Here is a 27,777-nt window from a genome sequence, read left to right as displayed (position 1 = left end):
ACGGTGACGCATGCGCAATGCTTTCGTCCATTGGGTTCGTCTAAACATTTTTTTCAAACAAATCCTATATAAAAGACAGCTTATAGTTAATATAAAAAGAGACAAAATTCCACATTTTCGGTTTTTGCAAAAATTTTGTCTATAGGATTTTTTTTCTCTCCCTAAAAACAGTTATTTCAAAGTACTAAATAAATCCTGAAATTTCCAGACGGGGTCGTACGGCTAGTGTAGCAAGCCAACTGAGCAAATCATTTTCAAAATTGGCAATGTTACTAATTAAGACGCTTTTTCCAATGGTGACGACGGATTTTCCCTTACTTGTACATGTCAGAAGTTGAAGAAAAAAAAAACGTGGAAAGCTTCATCGTTATGACATTCCATCAAGAAGAGGCTTCGACCTAAAATGGCGGTTGGTTGGCTACGAAATATTGCATATCTTTTCTTCTCCCTTACTAGAGTTATAGAGGACGCGGAAAGGCAACTTATTTCAGCGTCATACGGCCGTAAATAATTCATGTTTTGGCACCTTGATCATTACGAAAGCCGGGACACACTACAAAGAATGAGATCATTACCGTGTATGTTAATCCTCTAATTACACATTATCGCGAAGTAATCACATTATATAAAGCTCCGTTTGCCTCCCAAGACTGCATCTATTACATTAGTCACGTTTAGTGGATTCAATATTTACGTTTTAAAGATAGTTTTATTAATTGGAAATTATTACCATAAGTACCAGCGTAAACATAGTATTTTTTATCACTTGGACTAGGAGAGCGCTTTGCTAAGACCAAGCGAACAATTTTCCCTACACATTTTTACATACATTAGTTACTAGATTTTGGAACCAAAGAAAGTTGACTTGATATACCTAACAGAAATTAATTCTTTACGTGATTTAAGTGAAGAAAGTATAATGTTTGAACTAGCCGCAATGGATTTTCAAGCAATAATTTCTTTCAGACCCCAATCCAGCAAATGTTGATAAGGACTGAGTTACTGTCAATATATTAATGTTATACTATTGCTACTAAGAGCTTTTTAGGCCAGTGACATTTTTTTTCTTTTCACCATCAAGATGCTTTGAAGCTTCGTTCCCGGTCCTTTTAGAGCATAATAGGCTGATTAGCAACAGAACGGGAACGTTATTTGACAACGGGAAAGCACCCGAAAAGGACTAAACTCGACCTCCGGTTCCCAACTTGCCGCTCTGTCATTGGTCAAGCCAGTGGTTTGCTTTACGTGCACCGTCGTCAAGTGACGTTACAGCTCTCTTGCTAAGTCAGCCTAATGTGGCGCGCAAGGAACACGTGCCTCAATCCACTTCCTGTCACCTAGCCCTCTCTCGAGCAAACACCAATTAAAAATTAATTTTAAAAAACAGATTACAGGTGTTCCATCCGGGATTCATCTTTTGAAGTGCTTCAAGAGCCTAAACTGCCAATCCCTTAAGCATTTACTCTCAACCAGAACTGCAAAGTATATCCATCATCACCGGTACTAAGATTTGTTAAACAAAGAGTTTGCCTTTATGGATAAAAATATTTAACCGTACTGGATTTGCCATCCTCCATTATTTACTACAAACAACTACACCAACAACAATCGAGTACTTCGGAATACACCGAACACTTCCCGATAGCTCAATGACTATCGCCGATTTAACTGAGTGGTTCAATATCAACAAGCAAGTCTCCTGCCTCTAAGCTCTGGTTAAGACTGACGGAGATTTTGGTGACCGTACCATCGATCGGAGCGCTAACATTTGTCTCCATTTTCATGGCGCTCAGTACAACCAATGGGGCTCCCTTCTTCACAACTTCTTTCTCTTTTACACGGATGCCTACTACCTTCCCAGGCATGGGAGCTCCAACAGAGCCTTTGACTCCTTTGTCAGCTTTAGGATGTCGCTCCAAAGTCTAAAGAATAAAATAAGGGCCTTTCAACAGGGAACCGACAACTCTTGTACCCAGATCCCTTGTGGACAAAGACTTGAGGGCGAGATAATGTGAATCTGACTAGGGAAAATGACGGACAAAATCGGAGAGGCGAAGTGGCAATTAACGCGAAAAAAGACAGACTATTAATGGTATCTCTCTATTTTTTCGACGCAAAACATAGCTTGCGTGGCACGTGTTTGGAGAGAATTGGAAGGGGGAATAGAGACATGCGAGAACGCGATGAGTGCTTCTCTCTCGTGTGCACCCCATATGTACTCACGCGCTTTAATTTCTCTTTAAACGCCTGCCACGCGAGGCACGCAAACTGGAAAAACGCGACAAATAGCAAACGAAACGAACGCTTGGAAGTAGGGGAAAAGTATCCAGTTCGCGCGTTTATCAAATAGGGGTGTGAGCAGTCTTCACAACAGCCTGAGACTGCTTAAATGTAAATCGAAACATCGATTACCATAAATCACCTATTATAAGTCCTCCCTCTCTAATGAGCCCCCCGCCCCCGCCACTTTCAGGGGAAAAAAATGATTAAGCCCCCTCACCTCCCTCCGTATTCACCACCACCAAATTAATAAAAGATGGACGGACTGATCCAGTATGGTTAATTCATGTGCTGGATGTTGGATCTTTGGCTACAAGACCTCTAACGACATGTGCGTGAGCATTTCCACTTTGCGTCGGTCCTAGTTCCTAGTTCTTTTTGGAGAATTGATAACATTTTATGGTTGTTTGAAAAAGCAGCATGGTACCTCATTTCGGTAAATTAATTACGCCTCCCCCCCCCCCCCCCCCCCCCCACCACCACCGCTACCTTAAATGTGCTTGAAATAAATAAGCCCTCCGGGAGCATAATAGAGGATTTACGGTATTTACGGTATTTACTCTAGATTTTAAATCTAAGAGGTCTTTCTTAAAATGGTAAGTACCCTGGTTAATACCTTAGTGACTGATTTGTCCTCCACCATGACTGTCCTGAGTTGCCCGTTCATCTCACAAAACACCTCTCTCTGTCCATTAGGATGCAAGTCGCTGATGGCAAGCACCTTGATGTTCAAAACCTTTCCAGGTTGTAGCTCCACTTGGAACTCCTCGCCGATGTCCGGGCCAGTAAAGAACAGCCTGGTGGGAAGGCCGTGAACGGGACCAAACTCCTCTTTGAACAACATGTAATCTTTGAAGACTTTGGGGTACAGTGCGGCACTGAGAACGTCTTGATCCTGGATGGAATTCTCACCTGACAAAAGCAACAGTGAGAAAGCTGATTTTCCAATAAATGACACACGCTGATCGGAAGAAAAAGGTTAGAGAAATCCCAACAGGAGTCGAACCGATGGAGATATATCGAGAAATGCACGCATTTATGAATATGTTATGACGACGCAACGGTGCTCACGAACCGCACTCTCGCTTAAGTTTGGCGAATGTTCCTATATGGTCGCTATGGGTCCCCTTTAAGTGAGGCGATTTTAGCCAAGTGAAATTTAGGGAAAATGGCGAATAATCGCCAATGTCTTAACAAAAATTCGAATGAGATGACAAAGGGGACCTTTTGAAAGTGGTGATTTCGGCGAAATTGATGTAAATTGCGAATATGGCGAACAATCGCCAAATTATTGTCAACAAAATATCAAATGCATTTCTGTACATAAGTGAACCTATGACCTTCTGGTTACTAGTCCACCTCAACAGACTCGTGGGAGCAAGAGTGTTATCCTCTCTTAGAAATACGTTGATAATCAAAGAGTGAGGTTTTGAAGCTTTTTCTAGCGGGCCACTTGAGCACTTGACCCTTTCCCTCCCAGACCAAGTGATGGAGTCAACTTTTGAGTATGTGAAGGAAATCCTGCAGTGTGACCATTCAAACGAGAACTCTTTGGCAGTACTTTCAATTAGTACAATTTGTATTTTAGCATTTCACAAAATGAAATTTGGAATTTTTGGTTGAAATTTGACTGCAGCCTCTCTATGGAAATGAAAGGATTAATCTCCTTACTTTCACAAGCGGAAAGGAAAGGCGGAGACAAATGATCCCTCAGATGCAAATCGGTAAGTTTCAATTTACAACTCCACACCGAAGGAGGAAATATTGTTCTGAATTTCTTGTCCTTCAGTCAGGTGGAGACTGGAAAATTACTAAAAGCAAGGTCAAAAAGCATATCGTACCATACTCATCTTGCAGCTTTTTCTTTAGTGCATCAAAGTCGAGTGGTTCTAATGATTCACCCGGTCTCCCGTCAATGGTGGGGCGACCTTTCAACATCTGTGAAAGAAATGTTAAGGTAACATAAATAACACGTTAATAACTGAATAAACAAATTAACAGTCTCCATTCTTATTTCTGAAGGCTTTACTTAATCGAATGTGGATCATGATAGTACTACGTATTTTGAGCCAAAATGTACTTTTCTCAGTAAAACGGGGGCAGCCTGATGACGTCGTAGCCTTTGACGACGTCACAGTCAGAAGCAGCCAGGCAGAGATCCCTGTCCGAAATTTGTCACATATGGCCGTGGTTATGTCAAGCTGCAGCTTGAAGACCCTTAGCCACCTTAGGTACCTTAGGTACCGTAAACAATACATACAGAAATAAATGAATAATCAAACCAAAAACACCTTGCGTTGCAGCCGGACTTGTCACTCGAGGTGCGAATATACAGTCGACGCTCTTGTAAGCGACCACCTCGGAAATTCGAGAAACTGGCCGTAACTAGAGCTGGTAGCCTATGCAAACGACCGCACATGACAGTAAAACAATAGAGGGTGGTCGCTTACGAGAGCTTCAGAAAGTCATTAATAATTCATAAAGAAAAACCAAAACAAAAGAAATTAATATTTAATAAGTGTTTTTTTACCTGGTATAGACACGGCTAAAATTTACGTCCAATTTTTTCGATCGAAATAACCCCAAATCAAAATATTTGAATCATAAGCGCAGTGTGCAATTTCAGTTAAGTGTTAATTTGTTCCAAGACTCTGAGTGGTCGCCTACAAGGGCTTTAAAACAAAGGAAAAGTCCAGCGGCCCAGTTGTTCGAAGGCTGATTAACGCTTAACCCGGGGTTAAATTTAACCCGGGTTTCTTTTTCTTTTGTTCAAAAGAATTTTCTCGGATAATTTTCTCTGTTATTTTTAGACCTTCCAATCATCAACTTGTAGACAAAAAGAATTAAAACTGAAATGCTTTTTAAGCTTTCAAATCTGAATTCAAATCTCGCACTAACCCTGGGTTATCTTAACCCAACTTTGAACAACTCGACCCAGTTGGGTTATTCAATAAGTGGTCGCGGTCGCTTACGGGAGCGGTCGCTTACAAGAGCTTTAAAACAAAGGAAAAGTCCAGTTGGGTAATCCAACAAGTGGTCGCAGTCACTTACGAGCGCTTTTCATTACAAAATTTGAGTCACAGTTCAAACAGGGTTTCACAAAGATGGTCATAGAGTGGTTTTCGTTTGAGTGTCGTAAAACCAAAACCAAAGTAATTACTCTGGCCAATCACATAGGACACAGACAATACATTGAACCAATCAAAACTCGAAGTAATTACATGTGGCTGACGCAAAGCGCGGGAAAATGCATGCGAGCGCGTCACAATTGGCCTTGGTTTTACTTCTGATTGGATGAAAAGGTGGCGCGAATCTTTTAAGCCAATCGCATCGTGTAGAAAGTGCAAAACCAATTACTTTTCGACACTCAAATGAAAACCGCTCTAACTAGAGCTGGTCGCTTACATGAGCGGTCGCAAGGGGAGCTTCGACTGTCTGTAACGCAGGTTAAGAAATAAGATCTAGAGCAGCAGTAGTACATCCACGACCTAGTGGTTCTTTGTCTCCTACTCCGGATCCAATGGAGTACCCACTCGGACGAAAATTCATCAGAGCAAGAGTGCGTTTCTTAAAACTTGGCCCGAAAAACTATTCAATACCCTTAAAAACCTAACATCAAAATTCAAATTCTCATTTGTTATCCCTATACGTTTTCAATAGAAGTAGTGGGAAGAATTTGTTAAAGTATCAATTAGATTCATCTAGTGTGCTCATGTCGTTAATTCTCATGACCACTCTGTTTTACAAAGCATTGGTATTACGTGGAGAAATTTGATGCTGATCAATCTTAGGGCTTAAAGGGTTAAGTGCACAAAGTCTGTTAGCAGAAATGTGTTTTTAAAAATTAATAAACTTCAAATAGAAAAATTTGAAAAATTCACAAGATCAAGAAGCATGTTGGCCTACTTTGCACAAAAATTCTCGAGGATTGTTAAAAAAATGGCTGAGAAAAAAACACTCTTCCCGCTGTGCTACCTTTGCTTTTTGATGAGGATAACAAAATTACAAGACTCAATCACCGCGACTGCATTCAAAGTCGAGGCTTGCCTATAATACCCACCCCTCATTATTCACCGTGGCCTTTTCGTTTCGCGTAACTTAACCCCTAAAAAACTTTCGCCTAAAATACTCGTTTTCCAGATTTGGTGTATGTATATGGAAAGCTTTACCCTGGTGAGAATGTTAAAGAATAGGAGAGAAAAAAATTATACAGAAATTAAGTACATGAAATGCTTACTAATATCTTGAAATCTGAAAACTCGTACCATTCGACAACTTCAATGACTGATATAATGAAAAACATTTAACATTGATCATATTGCAATAAACTTGTAACTTTAGTTCTTAATTAGTTGCGACTTCTTGTATTTCGCGCCAAATATGTAAGTGCAACTTTTTGTAAAATCTTTGTATTTGGTACTATATATCTTGTTTTACAGTGTAACTACCTGCCTAGAGTAGCTATTGCTACTTGCGGGTAGAAACCTCTAATCCTCAAATTCATGCTACAATAAATAAAGTTGTTGTTGTTGTTGTTGTAACGGGTGCACCCCCGCTGTGTCCCCTTTTCGCTTCTCTCTTCCCCTTTCCCCTGAGAAACGCCCGATATATACGTAGCTGACCTCTCTTAGCTTCTAGGAAGAAAATACGTACACTGCTCCCCCAACCAATCAGGGGATTTTTTTTTGTCAAACCAATCAGAGGCGTGTTTCGCTACCTGGTTGCGTTGCCATGGTCACAAACCAAAAAATGAAGTAACGCCTGTATTCTTCCTTAACTCCAAGTTGACATTAGCTTGAGATGTGATTATACAGCATGAGGTTATTATAACTAATATTATAACTTTTGTGAATAGCAAAGATTGTATTGTTTTGGACAGCACTCTTACAAATCATAAAAGAAAAGTAAAACTTGAAACCGTGATTATTATCTGTTCGATTTGTGGCCAACAATTAAAAAATTAGCAGGGCTGTCACAAGAGTCAAAAGATATTAATGAATAAAATTCATAGTCATTTTCGTATTTTAAATAGTGATTGAACATATTTCATTTTTTTATGTCAGTTTTCTTGTCCTGTCCAGTTGGGAACGCATTTTAAAATTTATTCTTATCTATTCGTATCTCCGCATCTTAGCTAAAACAAACATCAACACCGACAATGCAGTACTTTATATGCGTTAAAAGAACCATTTTGTTTTGAACTCTTTGTTTGCCTTTTTGAGCCTGTTAAAAGAGAATTTTTAACAGGGGATGTGACAGCTTAAAATCAATTAAACACAGCTGACAACGAACTGTGAACATCCTATTTCGCCTTTGTATCAACAAACTGAGCGCTGGAAAGTGATTGCAAAAAAAAAAAAAACAATTAACTGTCTGGTGTTGAAAAGACAGCTGGTTGTATTAGAAGTCGTGATTATCTTCAGTTCGCGTAGTAAAAAACTTCTTAAAGATGACCAGGACATGGTTGTTTTCACGGGCAAAAGAAAAACTCGATTAGCGCTTTATTTCAATCAATTTTGAGACAAGCACCATTGCAATCGAAATACAGTTCTTCAGAGTGGATTAACACCAAAGAAAAGGAGCTTACTGGCATTGTGCAGTGAAAAAGAGACAGTTTCAAATTCGAAAGTCCTTCAGTTTCAGTCGTTGAATGTCCGCCGTTGGACGCAGGCCTTCCCAGTTGACCTCAACTGGACTACGTTTTGCGCGACATGGTGCCAGTGTTTTTTGAAACTATCCAATCGTTTCATCATATTGTCAAAAAGTCGTTAACTCCACGCAAGTAAGGGAAGTGACAAAAGATCTCTAAAAGCTGATTTCTCCACGAATAATTTCAAATATTTGTGAAGCACTGGAGGTTCGTGCTTTACCGATCTCACGTTTTAGATTGTGGATACAGTGACGCTAATCTTGGCCACTCAAGTGGAAGCCGTTCAGCAGCGCGGCTTTGTTTCTTCGTTAAATTATATTCATATTCAACTTTTAAATTGAAAGCGCTCTAGAGTACAGTCAAGATGTACGTATGGTTTTGGATTATAGGCTGGTTCTTAACAGTTTTAGCTGTGACTGGTAATGCCCTAGTGATCTGGCTTGTCACAATAAAACGACGTCTCCGCACAACAGTGAACTTTTTTATTGTCTCGCTCGCAATCGCCGACTTCTGTGTGGGGTTATTCTTATTTCCAGCCCTGTTCACGTGTAAAAGATGGCCGACGTACTGCACAGCTTATAACAGGCGTGTCATCCTAGCTCACCTTGGTTTTTTTGTACACGCTTCTACGGCGAACTTATACGCCATGACCGCCGATAGATACATCGCCGTTGTGCTGCCGCTGAGGTACATAGCTTTCATGACTCCAAAGCGCAGCATTCTAATGATCGCAACCGCGTGGGTTTTTCCCGCAGTTGCATGGATAACATACACAGTTTTAGTTCACTATCGCGATGGTTCGACTAGCGTGGTTGTAGTGAACATTGCTATGAAATGTTTGTTTCAAATTCTGCCCACGGTATTGGTAACCATGGCCACTATCCACATGCTAATAATAGTACGGAGACATAAGAAAGAAATCTCGAGCCTCCTCGCTGATTTACGATTCAATAACTGCGCCCCCGAAAAACGTCCGAGCCGCGTCAGACGAAGCCCCGAAGTTTCTTCCACGAAAGTTGTCGGAGTAGTCGTGTTGACATTTGTGCTTTGTTACAGCGTCGAAAATTATTTCTCTTTTTGTAAAAACTGTCCAACAATTTTGGTAGACGCAGTTCTGTTATTTTTGGTGTTGAACGCTGCTGCAAATCCTCTGGCCTACGCGTTTTTAAAGAAAGATATTAAAAGGGAGGTTCAAACAGTGCTTAGAAGCGTTAGGAAGAAAGGACTAGGGCATTCTAGAGCAAAACCGTAACATATAAATATGCGCAGAGATAATCATTTTCTTGTGGAGTTGCAAGGTGGTCTTAACTTTTTCATCAGTGAATAAAGTCCTACAGAATGATAATTCAAATGAAACTATTTTCTTGCGGTATGTTTATTAAACTATTCAACAGCACTTAATCTTAGACATCTTGTAAAATAGTACCAAAAACAGCCTCTTTTCCTCTTTCGGTTCAGATGGACAACAGTCAAGTTCCCATTTGTCACCAAACGTAATATTCACGTTTCTAATATGTTCCCTCAGAGCCGAAAGGCTGAGACCCAAAAATTGATTGCAAGGCGTGTGTTCGTTTGCTTTAAAGTAAGAAAAGAGATGGAAGACAAAAAGCAAATGATTAACAATTACTCCTCGAGCCCGAATGGGCTCTGAGTCAATAGCCCACGAAGCCGAAGGATATTGACTCAGAGCCTATGAGGGCGAGAGGGATAATTGTTTTAGTAAAATCCGACTAGCTGGTAAAAAATATCGAGACAAGACAACTTTAGCTAAAAAGACGCGATTCAGCCGCCATTGTTTTGGTTTTTTAAAGCCGGCGCTTTTCGCTACTAGTGGGCTATAACATATAGCCTAGTAGTAGCTCATCCAATCAGAACGAGGTATTGATAATAGACCACTAATACTGTATATCTTAGCTAAATTATCTCTATAAATCAAAACCTGTCGTCCTGTGAGTAACATATTGTTATTTCAAATTTTTGGGAAAAAGTCGATGTACCAGCCAGGTATAAGACTCCAAAAATATACTAACTTATCTTGGCCCTCAAAAGAGTTGTAAATGTCCACCTAGAGCGTCGTAGGTAGAGGGAGGGGGGAGGGGTTGGGGAGTTAACTTACTTTGGTTCTCAGTGGTTCAGGGAATCCTCCATGAGGTTGTCCAAGGTAACCCTGCATGAATTCCACTACTGATGAGGGGAAGTCCAGCTCTTCGGCTTTCGCGAGCACGTCACGTTCATCCAACTTGTTCTGTACCATGAACTGAGCAAGGTCCCCCACAACCTTGGATGTTGGTGTTACCTGACAATAAACAAGTAGATAGTACGTGACAATAGGCCATTTGCACGATGGCGTCATTTTAGTACTACGACCAGAATCCCTTTCGTTTTTCCTTTCATATTTTAATTTGGTAATCCCAGTGAGGTTTCGATAACAAAAGCCCTAATTTGCACAAGAAAGCAAAGTCCTGAAGGATTCTGGTCGTAGTAGTAAAATGACGTCATCGTGCAAATGGCCTATTCGTCCGCTTTCAAAAAGATGTTGTAAAAAACAATTTCAAAAATCACTTCTTTGCTCAATGAAAATGTTCAGCGAGACGTAATAAGCCAATCACACCTCGAAGCAAACGCAGGTGGCAACTGTCAAGGCAAGCGCGGGAAAAAGCGTGACAACAAGTCACAGTTGATTGGCTAAGAAAGCTCACGAGATTTTTAAGCTGATGGGAAAAGCGAGAGACGCACAACTAATGAGGTAATGACTAGAGTGGATACCCCAAAATCAGGTTAGACACCCCCTGATTACAGGTTTTTTAAATGCAAAATTACAGGCAACTTTACTTTACAGGCAACTCATGATTACACAATGCAACACTTGTGGTAGTCACAGAACTATTTACCGGGCTCATTTACCGTTAAAAGTGTAAATTGTATTGTTGAGTATCGAGTTTGAAACTGAAGCACAGTTATAAGGGCTAAGCACTATTTTACAACGGTTAGCTTTCAAATGACGAAATGATTATGAGCAATGCTATATAAGGTACGTTAAAAATAGCCAGCATCGGCAGCTAGCCCTTGATAGTATTGTGGATACGGATGTGGATTAGTCAAATAATGCGTGTTTTTTCCTTCTGTTTTCTACCTTCTTTTATCTACTACATTTTTATTTAACCGTTTTCATGGTTTTGGGGTATCCATTCTGGTCACAAACAACCAATTGACGTACCTCAATGACATTTTGATGCTCGAATGAAAATACCGTATTACTCGAGTAAGCGCCGCCCTCGAATAAGCACCGCATTTGGGAGAAAAAGTTAAAAAGCGCCGCGGCGCTTGTTCAAGTAAATACGGTACTTTCAATGGAGAAGATGTCACAGTTGGCTGATTCTGTTGTTTCCGACCCTGTAAGAAACTGGTGCAGGATATTCGATAGAATAACAAGGTAGGCGAAAAAGACTGCGCCCTTACCTTGACAATGTCGCCAAGTAGATTGTTAGCCATGGTGTATTTCTTCTTGACATCAGAGAACTGATCTGCAAGCCCCAGGGAGTAGGCCTGGAAGTGTAAGTTTGTATACTGTCCTCCCGGAATCTCGTTATCGTAGACGTCAGCATTTCCGGTTTTCATTGTCACTGTGCTCTCGAATGGCGCGTAAAGCGGCCGAGCTCGCTCCCAGTACTCACTGTATTCATGAACACGCTCTAGTGGAATTCCTTATAAGGAAATATAAAAGACTCCTTGAGTGCGATCGGCATGATGGGATATTAATGCGAGTACGTTCTGAAGCTAAACGTACATACAAATCAAAAGCAATGAAACTTTAAGATGGGGCGTTTTCACTCAGGTGCCCAGCTGTATGCAAATTTATTAGAACAAAAGAAAATAACGCAACCGCCCGACAGAATTGACTTGGTACACTAATATGATCACCGTTTTATTATTTTGAGTCACCAACATGACGGACGTGACGTGAAAACGCTAAGAAAAGTAAGCCATTTGATTACCTATTAATATCATGGGTGACGAATTACGTTACCAATCGAGGATTTTTTACATGTTTATCCTGGATCGTATCGATAGAGAACTCCAGTCTCTCAAACGTTTAGAGCTTAAATTTGGCTTAAGTTGAGAATTTTCAGAATTTTTCGACACCGTTAGAATCCTTCTTGATGTGCTTTTTCGTGTGTTTAGGTTTTCTAAAGCGTCTTTTAAAGGTGACGTTACACGAGACGATTCGCAACGACAATTATTGGCGCAACACAGCGCTGCGAAGTTGGAACAATGTTGTCACTATTAGAAACAATGTTGCAACGCTGTGTTGCGCTAAAAATCGTCGTTACGTACAGAAGGTTGCCAAGGTTGAAGGTTGTGAAAGTATACATTAAAATTAAGGAGTGATTCGTCACCTATGATATTATTACAAACATTTCAGTTTGTTTATTTTAGCAAGCACCAATGTCAAACCTGTCTCTTTATCCGAGTTTTGCAGAGCAGCCACAACCGCGCCCATGCTTGGCTGTGACGTCATTCCAGACAGAGAGTCCACGGCAACGTCCACCACGTCGGCCCCAGCCTCCGCCGCGGCCAGCATGGAGGCTACGCCTGCTCCCGCGGTATCATGGGTGTGTATGTGGATGGGCAGCTTGGGAAACTGGGCTCGAAGGGAGCCGACCAGCAGCGAAGCGCCATTGGGCTTCAAAACACCAGCCATGTCCTATTAAGAAGCAAAAGCAAACCACCAAATAAGACAAGCAGAAAACCTGGCAGCGATTCTGGTTTGAACTAATGAAAAACGGATTGAAATGGGTCAATTCACCATTTTTACTGAGACCGTAATGCAACTTGTTTACCCCCCTCCCCCACCACCCCTCCCCCCCTCCATTGGCACTGTTTCCAATATTCCTCCTGGATATTACAGTCGTCCCAAGAGAAATCGAAGACAATGGTTATGCAAAATTTTGGAGGGTAAAAAAGGTGCATTATGGTCTCAGTGAAGGAAAATGGTCAATTTGGCCAAATAATATTTCGTTTTAAAGTACGCACAACGTAAAATTTTTATTATGTTAATCAGTGTTTTCATTAAGAATTCCAGTAGCAGGAGAAAGGTGTATATTTTGAAAGAGGCTCCACGTCTGAACAAAATAATAGTCAGAGGCTACCGAACGTTAGCCGGAGAATTCTGCGTAGAAAACGGGGAATTGTCCGATCTCCGATGCCTTATGAACATCCTAGTTAACTGAAAGAACACATTTAACTACAAGAACTTTTTCGAAAAAAACATAGCGTTTTGAACAAAAGTAAATATATTTTTTAGATGTTTTTCAAGTGTAAATTTCTTTGGCACACCTGTTCTGCTGATCACAAAATTGACAGGCTTATATGTGATGTTTAAATTAGCACATACTTGAAGTTACCTTTATGCAAAGTACGTGGATGCCAGATTTTGCTAGTTCTGTGGCCAAGTTCATATAATAATCAATGTTGTATTTCGAGTTCTTTGGATTGCACACATCGCCAGTGTAAGATATGGCTGCTTCCACTACTCCTCCAGATTGACCGGCTGCTTCAATACCCAACTAATAGAATAACACAGAAAAATCACAGTGAGCCAGGCTTAAAAAAACAACAGCAATACCCCTTTTAAACCTACTGTTGGCAAAATAAAAAATTCACAAAAATGGAATGGAATAACAAAGAAAAACCGCAGTAAGCCAGGCTTGCAAAAGCAACAGCAATACCCCTTTCAAACCCACTGGTGGGCAATTTAAAAAATTCACAAAAAATACAGAATAATTTTTTGCAAAATCTTAAGAAATAAATTGCACCATGCAAAAGCTCAGCCAAGGAGGTTTTTTTGGAATGGTAACACCACAGGACTAGGAAAAAGTGACGATTCATTCCGTCGAAACAGGTGTCATTTCCCAGCGTTTTAGCCTCGGCAGGACCTTTCAACCGTCGAGCGAGGAACGGGGTGGTAGTTCATTCCCATGACATGTTCTAGCGACGTTTGGCCCGACATTAGCCTAAAAACAACTACCTATCGAAGCCAAGTTAAACAGGAGCCTGCGTGGCAGGAGTTCGAAAGGGAAGGGGAAGAAAATTGGGACGCGCCAGAAAGCGCAAGGGAGAAGGGAGGAGAGGACCGTCGGTTGTATTGAGGGTTTTTTTCATAGTCCTCGAATAAACGCTGCATTCTTCTTGGGTGTGTCCTTTATTCGAAGTCGGTGTTTATTAGTATTTTGCTTCCATCTGCGCAGTTTAATCGAGGGCGGCGTTAAATCGAATAAATATGGTAATGCATTGGTCGCCACCCATAAACAAGGTCGGATCCGAATTTTCATCAGTTGATGGAAAACAAACAAATGCCATTCACTTCTACATTACCTGTAAGTTTGGAAGGTAATTCAGGGAGTCGAACACTCTGAAAATATCCATGCCCATCTCATGTGCCTTCTCACAGAATTTGAACACTACATTGTCTGGGTAACTGGTGTAACCTACAGCATTGGCGCCTCTCAGCAACATTTGGAATGGAATGTTTGGGACGACTTCACGCAGTTGAGCAAGGCGTTCCCACGGACACTCATACAGAAAGCGCAGCGCTACATCAAATGTTGCCCCTGGAAAAGGAGGAAGTAGAATGGGAATGTTGGTAATATTCAAGATCAAGTTTGAAAAGAAATTATTAACGTTTCATTTTGTAAACGTCATGTGAACTAAGAAGGATTCTTGGCAACAGAGGGTGCAGAAAAGGGACACTACACCATTGAACGCCGCAAAATATCTGCAAGTGCGTGCAAGACGATGCATGCCTAATCTCTCGTGAAGTTAAAGCACAAAGCTGCAAAGAGAGAAAATAAGCTTACAACTGGCGTTACACTGGGATGCGGTTAAAGGTGCTTGGTCACAATTTTTGGTATTGCTTTTAAGCCCTAAAAACACGTTGGAATCAAAGAAAACCCTAAAATAACGGTTACATTTTTCTTTTAAATTTTTACTTTAACCGTAAGTGTATGTTTTTGACTTTCGATAGCCAGGATGGAAACAGATTGCAACTTGAAAAAATTGGGCCAACTTTTTCAAGTGAAACTCGGCCTTCCTTGTCGAAAAATGAACAAAACTTGACCATACTTTGTTTTCCTAGAAGCACTTAATATCTCTTTTGTAGAAGTCCAAAGAAGAGAAAAGAGGACTGAGAATAATTGTTTGTAAATTGGATCAATTTAGGTTTCTGGGAAACTGCCCAACCACCCTTCCCCTACGCCACCGTTTTGCCCTAAGTGAGAAGTAAGTGTTAATGTTGACTTAGGGGAGGGGTAGGAGGGCAGTTTCCCAGAAACCTAAATTGACCCTATAAATTCAGATAAGCTTGGACCAAAAAATGTAGAACTCTGTGTCATCATGACACAGCCCCTTTATACAAAAAATTGTTAAATTGTTAAGGACTTTTCAAGGACCGCATCTGATTTTCAAGGACCACCTGGTGGATGACCTACCAATAAGAATATAATTCCACAGATTTTAGAAAAATGCACATTCCAAGTCCGTTCTCACAGGACTGTAAAGGCTTGAACTGTTTGCTCCCCCAACCTCTCTACATTTTCTGTCTCTATGTTTACTTGTCTGGAATTAACCGTTAATTCTTTCGTAGAACAATAAAACGCCTTATGTAAATCACCTTTAACTTCTCTGAGCAATGATTTATATTCTGTATGGGACAACCAAAAAGCATTAAGAACACTTTCCAGGCCACTACATTCAAAGTTTAAGAAAGTTCAAAGACTTTTCAAGGACTTGCACAGAAATTTAAGGACTTTTGAAGGAAAAATGGACCCCACGCGGACTTTTCGAGTCTGTGCGAACCATGCCATAAGAGTAGTCAATGGACTCACCTCCCCAACATTCCAAGCTGTAAGCGTTCGCAAGATAATGTGACACAAAAGGAGCCACTTTGAGCATGTCATGAGTTCTCACTCTGGTGGCCAGCAGTGATTGATGAGCATCTCTGAATGTTGTGTCGGTCAGCAGAAGTCTATTGCTGTTACGCACACACCTAGCAAAGCCTTCTGGTCCCTGCTGAAGTAGCACATCTCGCAAGCCACTAGGTCGCATGTAATAGTCCGAATTTCCAGATCCTTTTGGAACCTTATGTGAAACAAAAAGAGATGAAATTTCTTCGTCTAATCTCGACATTTCGTGAGACTCTCGAACTAACTGGCTCCCAGTACGACAGTTGTTAGTTCATTTCTTATCAATAACACAACAAAGACATCAGTAGATTCGAACACAACTTCGAAGTACCCAATGCAAGTAGGCCCAACTGGGGAAAAAGGGATCATTGGGGCTTATTAGAAAGGGGCAACTTACAGGCTAAGCTGAGAAAACAGCCAACATTTCGCGACTTCACCACTGGTTTACGCACGAAATGACGTCTGAGGACCGAGCGCAGAAATTCCATACTGATGACGTGTCGCTACCCAGGTCTAGGTAGTGCCTCTGATTGGTTGAAGCAATTAATCTTACTTGAGGTACAGCCAATGAGAAGCACCACCCAGATCAAGGAAATCACACGTCATCAGTATTGAATTTATGCGCTCGTTTCGTCAGACTTCATTTCGCACGGGAACTGTTGTTTTCGTCGCGAGATGTCCCATGTTTTTCAGTCTACTTAGGGGTTATTCTCTTTCATTCTGGAACGAGTTCATTCCATTTTTAAATATTTCTCCGTGTTTGTTTACGTGATACCGAGACGACATTTCGTTCCAGTACAAGTCATTCCAGAATGAGCTCATCCCAGTTTTCATTCCGAATAAAACTCTTGTTCTGGTACGAAATTTTTATCCTGGTATCATGTAAACTGAACACGAACTTTGTTCCGGATTGAAAATCGCAAATCGTGTAGTCCAGGGCAAGTGGCACCTGCGTATCTGATCTGGCGCGAAAACCACGCAAACGAGAACGCCTTAGGCTGAGCCATTTGATTTTATCATGGGAATGCAGCACGAATTTCACTCTGGAACGAAACTCATTCTGGAATGAAAGTAGCTGCGGTATCATATAAACAGAATCTTATAGGACAAGGGCTAAGGAAATACGGTGCTGACCTCTGGGGCTACTGGCGCGTCTTTTGATGGCTTGAGACCTGTTGCCAGAGGGGTACAGGGTCCATTAACCATCACATTTCCAATGTATTGGAGTAGTTTCTGGGCGCGGTTCTGTCCTCGCTCCACCTTGAGAAGTTCTGGTTTGTTCATAATAAAATCTGTGGTCACAGCACTTCCAAGAAACTCTTCCTCGTTGAGCACATTTATTACAAAAGGGATATTAGTCTGCAAACCAAAGCAAATAACATTTTAGGTTTAAGCAACTTGTTTTAAATGACAAAGACTGTCATACTTCGTATGACCTTGACATGAAAACGCGCAAACAAAACAGAAACAACAAACTAACGGAAATAGAGCTATTTGATTGATTTATCGAACGGATACAAACGCGCGTGGCTTTTGGTTGTTTAAACGAACACTCGGGTAAAAAAAAAGTCCTGCCCGAGAACAACCGATACTTCGCTTTGACATCATACTGCAATACGATTGGCCAATCGAACAATGCCTTCTCCATTTTTGGGTTTTCTTTGGCGAGAAAACGAAGAGTCAATGTTTTGATTTTTCATCCACTCGCTGATAAAAAAAATAACGAACACATACCGAAATCATTTTTCAAGGTCATGCGAAAATCCCTCCAATGTATGGCTTAGCCAAACCAAATGACGGTCGACAGAAAAAAGCAACTCGAACGGCTGCAGCGAAAGGAGACAATTTTCTTACGCTACTGGTTAAAAAAAAAGCGCACCTTATTTGATTGTCAATGTACTTAGCGCTAAGGTAGGACACTATCGTTACCTACCCCACTGGAGACGGGGCCGCCACTTTACGTGGTCATCCGAGACACGCGAATGTCTAGCCATTTGCACGGCAAAGGCACTACCTTTATTTCTCAGTTATTTTAAGACCCCGAGTTTTGGTCCGGTCCCGGGAATCGAACCCACGACTTCTCGCTCTGCAGTCAAGTACTCTAGCGACTGAGCTAATCCCGCTGCGGTTATCGAATGCAATGCAATACACGTAAGATTGGATCTTCTGGTAAAAAGTACTGAGCTTTGGTGTCCCTATAGTTAAACTAAGTATTATAACTACCAACACTTGTTCCATCAAGAGCATACATCACTATAAACGGTCATAAACTGGGTTAAAACCTTCCTATTAAGTTAAATTTCGTGATAAAAAAAGGCGGGACAGGCTAGCCCTTGCTGGAAATCTTGAAGTCGTCTTTTGTTTGTTTTCTATTTTTTGTTTGCTTCTGTCTGTTTCTTTTAATCAAATTTTTAAATTACCGACTATTAAACACATAGGGTGTCAGAAAAACGCGGGGTGGGGGTCGGGGTCTAACCTTTTTTTCAAAGAATGCTATTTTAGGGTTAGGGTTAGGGTTGACACTAACCCTAACCCTAACCTTAGCTCTAACACTAAAACAGCATTCTTTAAAAAAAAACCATAGACCCCGACCCCACGTTTTACCGACACCCAAACACATATGTATGTACTGATTACCTTGACACCTCGGACTCGGAATTCACGTAATGCTCGAAGTAACTTGGTTGCTGCATCTCTGTGGTTTGACCCATGACTTATGACTTTGGTCAACAGTGAATCATAGTGAGGAGAGATGACGGCGCCTGGGAACATAGAGTTTCCATCAAGACGGATCCCCATTCCTTCACCTGTGCGGAAAACCTTGCAGAGAATGAAATAATTTTATTCAATGGTTATTTTCATGTTTATGACGAACAAAAACAATTGGAAATTTGATGTAAACTGGCATCCTCAGCTACCCTTACCGACACTTAGACATCCTCAGGCATCCTTACCCGAACTTAGACATCCTAATACATGCTTAAACGTACATACACATCTATCCTCAGGCATCCTTAACCGTACTTAGACATCCTGGTAATCGTTACCCGTACTAAGACTTACTGTCTTGCTATTCTCCCTCCACCCGCATGCTCGTGTCAGTGCATGCTCTCATCGAATGAAAATACGATACAGTGAAACCCCGTAAATGCGACCACCGTTAGGCCATAAAATCCTGGTCAAAAAGCGAGGTGGGTCCCATTAACGGGGTTCTCAAAATAATAAAATGACTCAGTGACTTTTCGTTTGGGTCGAAAGAATATGGTGTTGTAATAACGTCGTGGACGTATAAGCAGGGTGGTCATAAGGCAGGGTTCCACTGTATTAAAAATAGAGGGCTGTGATAAATAACTGGATCCTAACTGGGTCTTCGAGGCCATTTGCCCTGGGATACGTTACGCAAATGACGTTACCTTAGGGGTGGGGGAGCCAGAGCTCCAATAATGCACAGGAAGGAGGGAGAGTAGCCAGAGGGGGTAGGGGGTATGATATTAGAGGATTCTAACTCAAAAGTGCCCTGCATTGGAAGGGGGGTATATGTATTTTCTGGAACTGTACATTAACAGGAATGACAAGAAGAGCATTGTTTTCGTGACAGCCCTAGTCAAAATAGTCTAAGCTGTTCCTGGTAAAGATCCTAAAACTTTTAATAGGCAAAGACCATAATCTGCCATATAAGGAGTTGTTCACATGTAGTCTTTAATAACTTAAATTGTATTGTTTTCATTCTTAAACAAAGAAACAGTTAGTGCTTGACAGATCTGTGCACAGTAAATCAAGCTGGTACCTCAATACGACCAGTGTCTGGTGTGAAGTCCCTTGCTGGGTCTTCTGTTGTGATACGAGCCTGAATTGCAGCTCCAGTGACTTGAACGTCATCTTGACGAAGTCCAATCTCCTCCAGACTTTTCCCTTCAGCCACACCGATTTGTGCTCTCACCAAGTCAACACTGTGAGATAAAGTGCCATGACATAAAATTATAGCACTTCCGAACTGACGCTTGTTTGAGACTGAAATTCTTACATCGACGGGATCGCATATTACTTTTCAACTTGCTGAGTTATTCAAATGAAACACGTGTTGCATTTTGCCACTAAACTAAATTCCAGGGATATTCAAAAATGCAATATTGTTTTTGGGTACCCTCCTATGATCTGTTTGCCTCTGCTTGCAAAGCAGTACTTCCCATGCCAGCGGTGACTGGTGTTCACAGATTGAGAAGCACATGGTCAGAGAAGTAATTTGCCACAAGTTTAACAGGGGCGGACACCCCCTCCCCTCCCAATCAAAAATTCCTGGATCCGCCCTGCATCGGATACTGCTAGAAAACAGTCTTAACTCTTAGCACCCCTCCCCTTTCTCCTCCCTCCCTCCAACCTACCCAGTTATTTCTTCTGTCACAGTGTGTTCCACTTGCAGCCTTGCATTCACCTCCATAAAATAATGATGCCCCTCTGGATCAAGCAAAAACTCTACTGTTCCTGCATTCTCATATCCTACAGCTTTACACAGTTTGATCGCATCACTTGTCATCTTGTCCCTGATTTCAGGGTCCAGGAATGGAGCTGGGGCAATTTCTATTATTTTCTGGTGACGACGCTGTACTGAGCAATCCCGTTCATAAAGATGGACCACATCTCCATAAGCATCACCCATCACTTGGACCTCTATGTGCCTTGGTTTTGCTGGAAAAATTACAATATAACAAAAATGTTTAAGGCATTAAAAAATTTTGGCCACACTATTGTTTAACAAATAAGGGTCAGATGAGTTCCTGGAGTATTTTGAAATTCTGCCTTCTTCTGATGAAACAACAGCTAGATTAAAAGGTGTTTGGAATAAGGTCCTACAAAGTGATGCATGAATTCCTCTTTGACTCACAAAGATTGCAAAGTAAAGGGAGAATCCAGTCGCATTTTAGAAGTCACTTGAGACCTTATTCCAGGTACAGCTGTACCCTTTCAACTGTATGAAAGCAGACTAAAAATATGAAAACTGGTAAACACTTCAGTTGACAAATCAAAATTGCCAACTTTAAAATACATAATCATGTAGGAGTTGCAAAGCAGAAAGAAGTGGGTTATATGCCTCTGTTGCAAAGCCATTTAGTTGTTTTTTTAATTTTATTTTTGGCTTTCACACACGCAGCCAGTGACAAGACTCATTTAAACATGTACATGTACTCACGAACAAATCTTTCAATAAACATGGAACCATCCCCGAAAGCTGCAAATGCTTCATTGCTGGCCAAATTAAAGTACTCCTCCACTTCTTCCATCCTGTTAATAACTCTCATGCCACGCCCACCACCTCCATATGCAGCCTTTGTAATCACAGGTAGCCCATGCTCCTCACAGAATGCCTTAGCTTCTTCAGGACTTTTTATTGGTGTCTCTGTGCCCGGTACCACAGGCACACCAGCATTAATGGCTACTTTCCGTGCTTCTACTTTGTCACCCATAAGTTTGACAATTGAGGGAGAAGGTCCAATGAAAATAATACCATTCTTTACACAAGCTTCTGCAAAATTAGCTCTTTCTGATAGAAATCCATATCCTGGATGAATGGCATCTGCATTTGTATCCTTTGATAACGAGTATGGAATATATTAACAAACAGATTGATAATTAAATTCTTAAACATTCATTACAGTATGTAATTCTCTAAAAGGCAGGAGATGAAAACTGAGTTGAGATCATTACATTTGGCAGTTGAATACAAATGGTTTTAAGACCCTAACTGAGTTATTATACATCAGAAACACATCAGAAAGGATCTTGGGGTTAATTTAATGGATTTTCCCTGAATCTGATTACAGCTAACTTTAAAATTAAACTCCTACCCCCCCCTACCCCCCCCCCCCCCCCAAAAAAAAAATGACAAACATCATGATAACCAAGTTACAGTTTCTACAATCAGTTTTTGGAATATAAATATCAGTACTGTTTTATCTATATGTAATTGAAAATAAAACAATAACAATCATGGATGTCTAACTAATTCTTTAAACCTATTAACTGACTACAGAGGAAAAATACATAAAATATTTCTGCAATATCAAATGCCCAACTCATGAAATTAAAGGTCATTAGAGAATGGGAAAGAAAAAGGAAAGGAAAGGGAGAGAATGGTTTAAACTTCTATTTAAAGTCTGAATTTTTTAAAAGGAAAGTCTAAGCCTAAAAAGCTGGAATTAATTCTGGAAGGGCATGTGTGTATGGGAGAGGATCAAACCAATAATATTAAGAAACACACCATAAGACTGAGTATGGGAGCTTTTGTCAACAAACTGTATTACAGTCTACTAAATAAATAAATAATGATTTGGAGGTAGCAAATCCACAAAGTGGTTCTTCGTCTACCTGCTTCCTGGTCGAATTGGAATTTGGAAATGTTGGTCTTTGAGGAGAGGGGAAAACCGTAGCCTGCATTGCAGCTGGCCCACGCACTCATCTAAACCATTAATATAGTCCGTCTGCGAATTAGTGTACAAAAGCTTGTTCTAATATCCAGCAGAGTTGCAAGAACATATGTGAGCATTTCTGATAGGCGGGTTTCTTACAGGTTTCTTATGCACTTCACGATTGGCCTAATTCTTGCGTGTGCGTGACGGTTGACTGAAGGGAGTTGACAAGGATCGTTTACAGTAAACAATGAGAGGGCAGTTCTAGCGTCAAAACAAATTAGGAAATCATGATATTGATGGCCAAAAACAACACTACACACATGCAGCTATTCAGGTCCAGGCATTTAAGAGAAAACCAAGAAACTAAGGTTATTTAGCCACAATAAAAAAGCTTAAGCTTAACCAGAGGTAAAAGAAACTGCATCTGTGATCAAATCCTGTCAGAAAGAGAGCAAGAAAAACCTCTATTGTTCAAGCTGACTCTAAGGTCACATTTCACACTATATCACGAGCTCAATCCGTCTCTTGTCACGAGCTATTAGTTGTGTTTGGCCTGTCAACACTTACAGGTTGTAATTCAAATCGGACTAATCACAAACCTAATCACTAGCAAATCAAAAACGCTGACATATGTCCTGGCGACCCTGTGGGATTCGAACATGATATTGTGCAATCTATTGCAGGCAAGAAAACCGGAGTGCCCAGAGAAAAACCTCTTGGAGCAAAGGAGAGAACCAACAACAGTCGATTGTTGGTACGGTTACACTGAAGCATTCAAAATAGCTCTTGCAAGTTAAAGGTACCTATATTTCTTTAGATTTTGTGAGGGGAGTGCATACACATGTAAGCATCAAGCGGCGAAGCTGCGAGATGCCAGAAACGAGGGTGGCAGCCATAGCAAATGAAATGTATGCGTTGGCCTCACAACACAAAATACAATTGGCTGGTGCATGAAGTGTTGACAACAAACTGTCAACAATCGAAACCATTCACGAGTTAATGATAGCTGAAGCACTGCGGGAATATGTGTCACATTTTCCACAAAATAGAAACATTAGATACAGAGCAAAGAGAAGCATTAGGAGGTCTCATCTCTCCAGGTATGTGACATGATCGCAATTTAAATGCTCAAAGCCTCTCTTAACTGATGAGGAACACTTTGGTTCCAAAACTGCATGCGGTCTTGCTTAGAAAGAACAGAAAGTTGCATATAGACTGAAAGACTCTTAGACATGTGATTTTTTTTTTTTTTACATTTTATTTCAGCTGAGGGACTCATTGGCTATGGACAAGGACTCATGAATTTTCAATACATAGATGAGTCCCAGGACTCACCATAACTAATTGTAACAAAATCACTGTTGGACTGTTTATTTTAAAAAGCTAAAACAAAAGTAATTACCAACGGATGCACTACAGGACATCACGCTATAGAACAAAGATTCAGTTACACTGAATCTCAAGAAGAAGAAAAAACAAAAAGCAAAAAGCAAATTGGCGCCCAAAGAATGGTCTTGAATGACTTGCAGGACAATTCTCTACAGCTGGCTTAGCTTTAGTTGAGCTACGATTAGGAAACTTAGAACACTATCCAGTGAGAATTCAATTCAACATCCCACAAACAAGAAAAGAGCTAGGCCTCGCGTGATCTCATTCAAGACATAAACCACAGGAAAACTGCTGACCAGCTTCATGACCTCTAAATGTGAGACTAGTGGCCAAAATTATGATTTGCTCAGTCAATTGGTTTAGAATCGACATTATGCACTGCATAAGCTACGTGTTAAAAAGAAAGGAAGAGAAACCTCTGTTGTTCAAGCAAGTTTCACATTCTTGGCCTATGACAACACTTCAGTTTTCATACCAAAAAAATCACTAGACCGTGAAAGACCATTCTCCCTGGCTTTGCGGGTAGTCTCTCTTTTTTCATGCCTCTCCTGTCTCGCATCTTCAGTCATGTGCATGGTCATTTGTGTGTCTCGCACATTTTGGTTGATGGACCAAGAAAAAAAAAAGAGGGCTTGTTTTGACACACTTTTTTTATTCCAGTTATAAGCACCCCCCACCCTTCCCTCACCTCCCAAATATAAGCCCCTTCATTTAAAAGCCCTCCTAAAACCCCTTACGAAGTTGTATAAGCCCTAGGCTTATAATCGGAAGTTTACAGTATATAAAATAATTAATTAAAATATTAATAAAGGCACCAACCTTAGCTATTTTGATGATCTCTGGAATATTCAAATAAGCTGCTACAGGAGGCATTCCTTTGCCTATAAGATAAGCTTCATCAGCCTTCTGTCTGTGCATAAGATTGGCATCTTGTTCAGAATAAATAGCAACAGTCTCAATTCCTGCTTCTGCAGCAGCTCGGAAAACCCTGATAGCAATTTCACCACGATTTGCTACAAGGAGTTTTTTTATCTCACTCCTTTGAGGCTCGGGCTTTTCACTTGCGCAGTATTTCTGCCCAGCATGGATGTATCTACATGTTGCCCATATTCCACTGCTTGAAGTGAACTGCTGTTGAAGGATTCTCTTGAAACGTGAAGCATGAACTCGTAACATTTTTACTTTGGATACTTCACTTTTACAGCCACTCAGTAACTAGGAACAGAATAGCCTGAAATAGAAATAGCAACAAACAATATTACAAAAAAGACCTTCTGAATTATCAATAAAGGATTCTGTTATCATTTATGACTGTGTGACATTGCTCATTCCATTGCATCTCAAATTATTTCATGTATATCACACATACCATAAAAAATCCATAATATTCAACTCGATTAAAAACATGTAAAAGCTGGAAGCATCATGCAGAGCCTCTCAATCTCAAGATCTAATGTTGCCTTGATGATGAAAGAAAGAGTTCTATATCAATCTACATGTAGTCAAGCAAACTTGCATTTATAAATACATGTATGTAGAGTATATAACCAGACCTTTTATGCCACATAAATGTGGCATCCCATAAATTATGCAAATTAAATGTCCAAATATTTGCCACATGCATGTTGTTACAAGATCTTTTACAGTACGTGGTTATTTACATGACAGTAAAATAATACCTCAGCCTACAATTAATTTGGAACCTCACAGATGCTGGAAACAGCCAGAAAAATGTCATTGATGTAAAAGTTCAAAACAAACCTTGCAAACAAGATCTGAGCTAGAAAAACCCAATACCTTGAACAATGCACTTTCAAAAAAAATCTTTCTGCACAATAATTCAGCTCATTATAAAGAAAGAGGAACAACATGAAAATACGAACAGCACATGCTGGTCACAAGACTTGAACACATCTTATCTGTATGAACTCACTGCATTTAAATTCCTGTTTATTTGGCTTAAAAGGAAACAACCCGATCAGAACTTGTTTGTCACAGAATAACTTAGCATTTTAATGTGACAGAAAGCATGACTACTTTAGGGTCATGCCAACATACATGAATATAGTTAATCATGTTGTCACTATTTTGAGTGGTGTGATGGCCAGTTGAGCCCTAGAATTTAGTTCATTGTTCTGTGTTTTGTCTTTTTTGTGTGCATAAAATTTAGCCCAGCACTTATTTTATTGCTTATACATAAATAATCCTTTAAGGAAAATCTAACTTCAATCATTTTTTAGAACTATGACAATATGTTTTAATGTTTGTTTCTATTTTTTATGAGACCTGCTACTTGTACGTGGTACACTGTGATGCGCCGATCAATACGAAAAATTCAATATCCACCCCCCCCCCAACCCCCAACAAACCCAAACTTCCCCACGTGAGCTACAGTAATTACAGTCCCTCTATTATTCTTGCCTCCTACTAAACCGCCGTCCGCCGTCCGCCACCCAAGCAGATTTACTACTCATTGCATCCAACATGGGCACCCGTAATGCAAAGTGCTCAATTGCAATGATCTTACTGAAAAATAGACGAAAAATAGAAACCTGTGAACAGTCTAGTCAGCAACCTTCTCCCCCCACCCCTGACTCTAACAAAAACATTAGTTACACTGCCTCCCCAACAGGATTTCCCAAGGCTCAGCGGGGAACACCCGATTTGTGAGAGCTGGAGACAAGCGAGAAGCACGAGAGGGTTGATGATGGGAGGACTGAGCATGGAGCGCGAGCGGGGAGTGCTTGTTCTCCCCTTCCCATCACTCCCTCCATCCCCGCTTTCCTTGATAATTAACCCTTTAAGTCCCAATAGTGACCAACAGCAATTTTCTCCTAACAATGTCCATACATTGTCAAGAGATAAGGTTGTAAGAATATAAAAAATGATCACAAAAGACAAAATGAATTGATGTTTTATTAAATTCTCTCAACTTATTCTTAAAGGAAATGTATGGAGATCAGATTGGAGAATTTGTATGTGGATACTGGGGCTTAAAGGGTTAACTCAATTATCCCCCAAAAAGTAATTGCGAGCGACTGGGAACGAGGAGGTTAGTTACAAGAATAGTTTAAATTACATGTATCTATATTTACTCATAGGTGCATTTAAACTTCCATTAATTAATATAAGAGTGCAGTTACTTACTTCTTGTGCCTGTAGATTTTTTTTTTTGCTTTTTGACCCAGGGAGGTGAGAAATAGAGAACTTAATTGTTCAGTGCAAAGATTTTAATTTTGGATGCTATAATGAACTTGGTCTCCTGATGATTCATCTGAGTTGTTTATCATTTTTATTTCAATTTACTGTGTCAGTTTTTTTTTCAAAAGCAAATTTCTTACAACTTTTGAAAGAGTTGCATGAATAAATCATGATTTTCTTTTTGCTAGAAATAATATTCTTACCTCATGAAGGATTTTTGTCAGTGTTTCGAAAGAAAAACAGAACTTCGCAGAATCGAAAGAAATAGAATGTTAAAATGAAAATAACCATTATTGACCTCTAAATTTACCGCTTATGTCAAGAAAGTAGAATTTTTCTCCCCTAAGATAAACTAAGCATACGTTAATATTGGTGGGGTTTAATTTTCAATGAACTCCAGTTTGACACGAACACAAACAGATGAAGTCACAAATATCATAGAAAGTTACGATCGATGCACTTTAAGTCAAAATAAAAAATCCAATTATCTTTGCCACGTGTGAGATTTACGAGCAAAAAACATTTGAATACAATTGAACGTATAAAATTATCATTTTCAATCATTTTGATTCAGTGATTCAACCACGACAAAAAGTAAGATTAACTTAACTCAGGCAGTACGTCATTTACCTGATAAAACTGCGACCATTCCCTGCAGAAATAAAAGCACAACAGTTTCAAAAAGCTTCCATCACTGAGAAAAATCGTTCGCCTTTTCACGCACGACGCCAAGCGTTTACATAATCCTAAAAGTTCAAAGGACAACACATGGAGCAAGACATGAGAACACGCACGAACCCGAAAAAGAATTTGGGGAACATGCGACACAGAATGAAAGACCAAACAAGAGAAAATATCACTGTACCTTTACAAGGTGACGTTCCCAAAC

The 27,777-nt window shown here is 40.3% G+C and overlaps 1 protein-coding gene across 1 annotated transcript; it reads right to left on the bottom strand.

Annotated features, from left to right (window-relative positions):
• Positions 1-689: 689 nt before the first annotated feature.
• Positions 690-24,926, bottom strand: LOC140944953 (pyruvate carboxylase, mitochondrial-like). Its single transcript, XM_073394059.1, has 15 exons — positions 24,507-24,926; positions 21,080-21,476; positions 20,274-20,577; positions 19,679-19,841; positions 18,529-18,711; positions 17,026-17,250; positions 15,814-16,066; positions 14,306-14,541; positions 13,336-13,497; positions 12,386-12,635; positions 11,390-11,634; positions 10,047-10,226; positions 4,122-4,218; positions 2,897-3,192; positions 690-1,922 (listed from the first exon to the last, which is right to left on the bottom strand). The coding sequence occupies exons 1-15, from the start codon at positions 24,861-24,863 to the stop codon at positions 1,665-1,667; spliced, it is 3,606 nt and encodes a 1,201-aa protein (XP_073250160.1). The 5' UTR covers positions 24,864-24,926; the 3' UTR covers positions 690-1,664.
• Positions 24,927-27,777: the final 2,851 nt, after the last annotated feature.

The sequence above is a fragment of the Porites lutea genome, chromosome 7, assembly GCF_958299795.1.
Source record: "Porites lutea chromosome 7, jaPorLute2.1, whole genome shotgun sequence".
NCBI lineage: Eukaryota > Metazoa > Cnidaria > Anthozoa > Scleractinia > Poritidae > Porites > Porites lutea.
This window is presented reverse-complemented; position numbering and strand designations above follow the sequence as displayed.

Bases quoted from the DNA above. Each gene is read 5' to 3' on its own strand.
- LOC140944953 (XM_073394059.1), bottom strand. From the start codon at position 24,863: ATGTTACGAGTTCATGCTTCACGTTTCAAGAGAATCCTTCAACAGCAG. The intron at 20,578-21,079 runs GTGAGTACATGT...TAATTTTTCCAG, and splicing joins GTTTATTGAAAGATTTGTTC to CAAAACCAAGGCACATAGAG. The intron at 18,712-19,678 runs GTACCAGCTTGA...ATTCTCTGCAAG, and splicing joins CAGACACTGGTCGTATTGAG to GTTTTCCGCACAGGTGAAGG.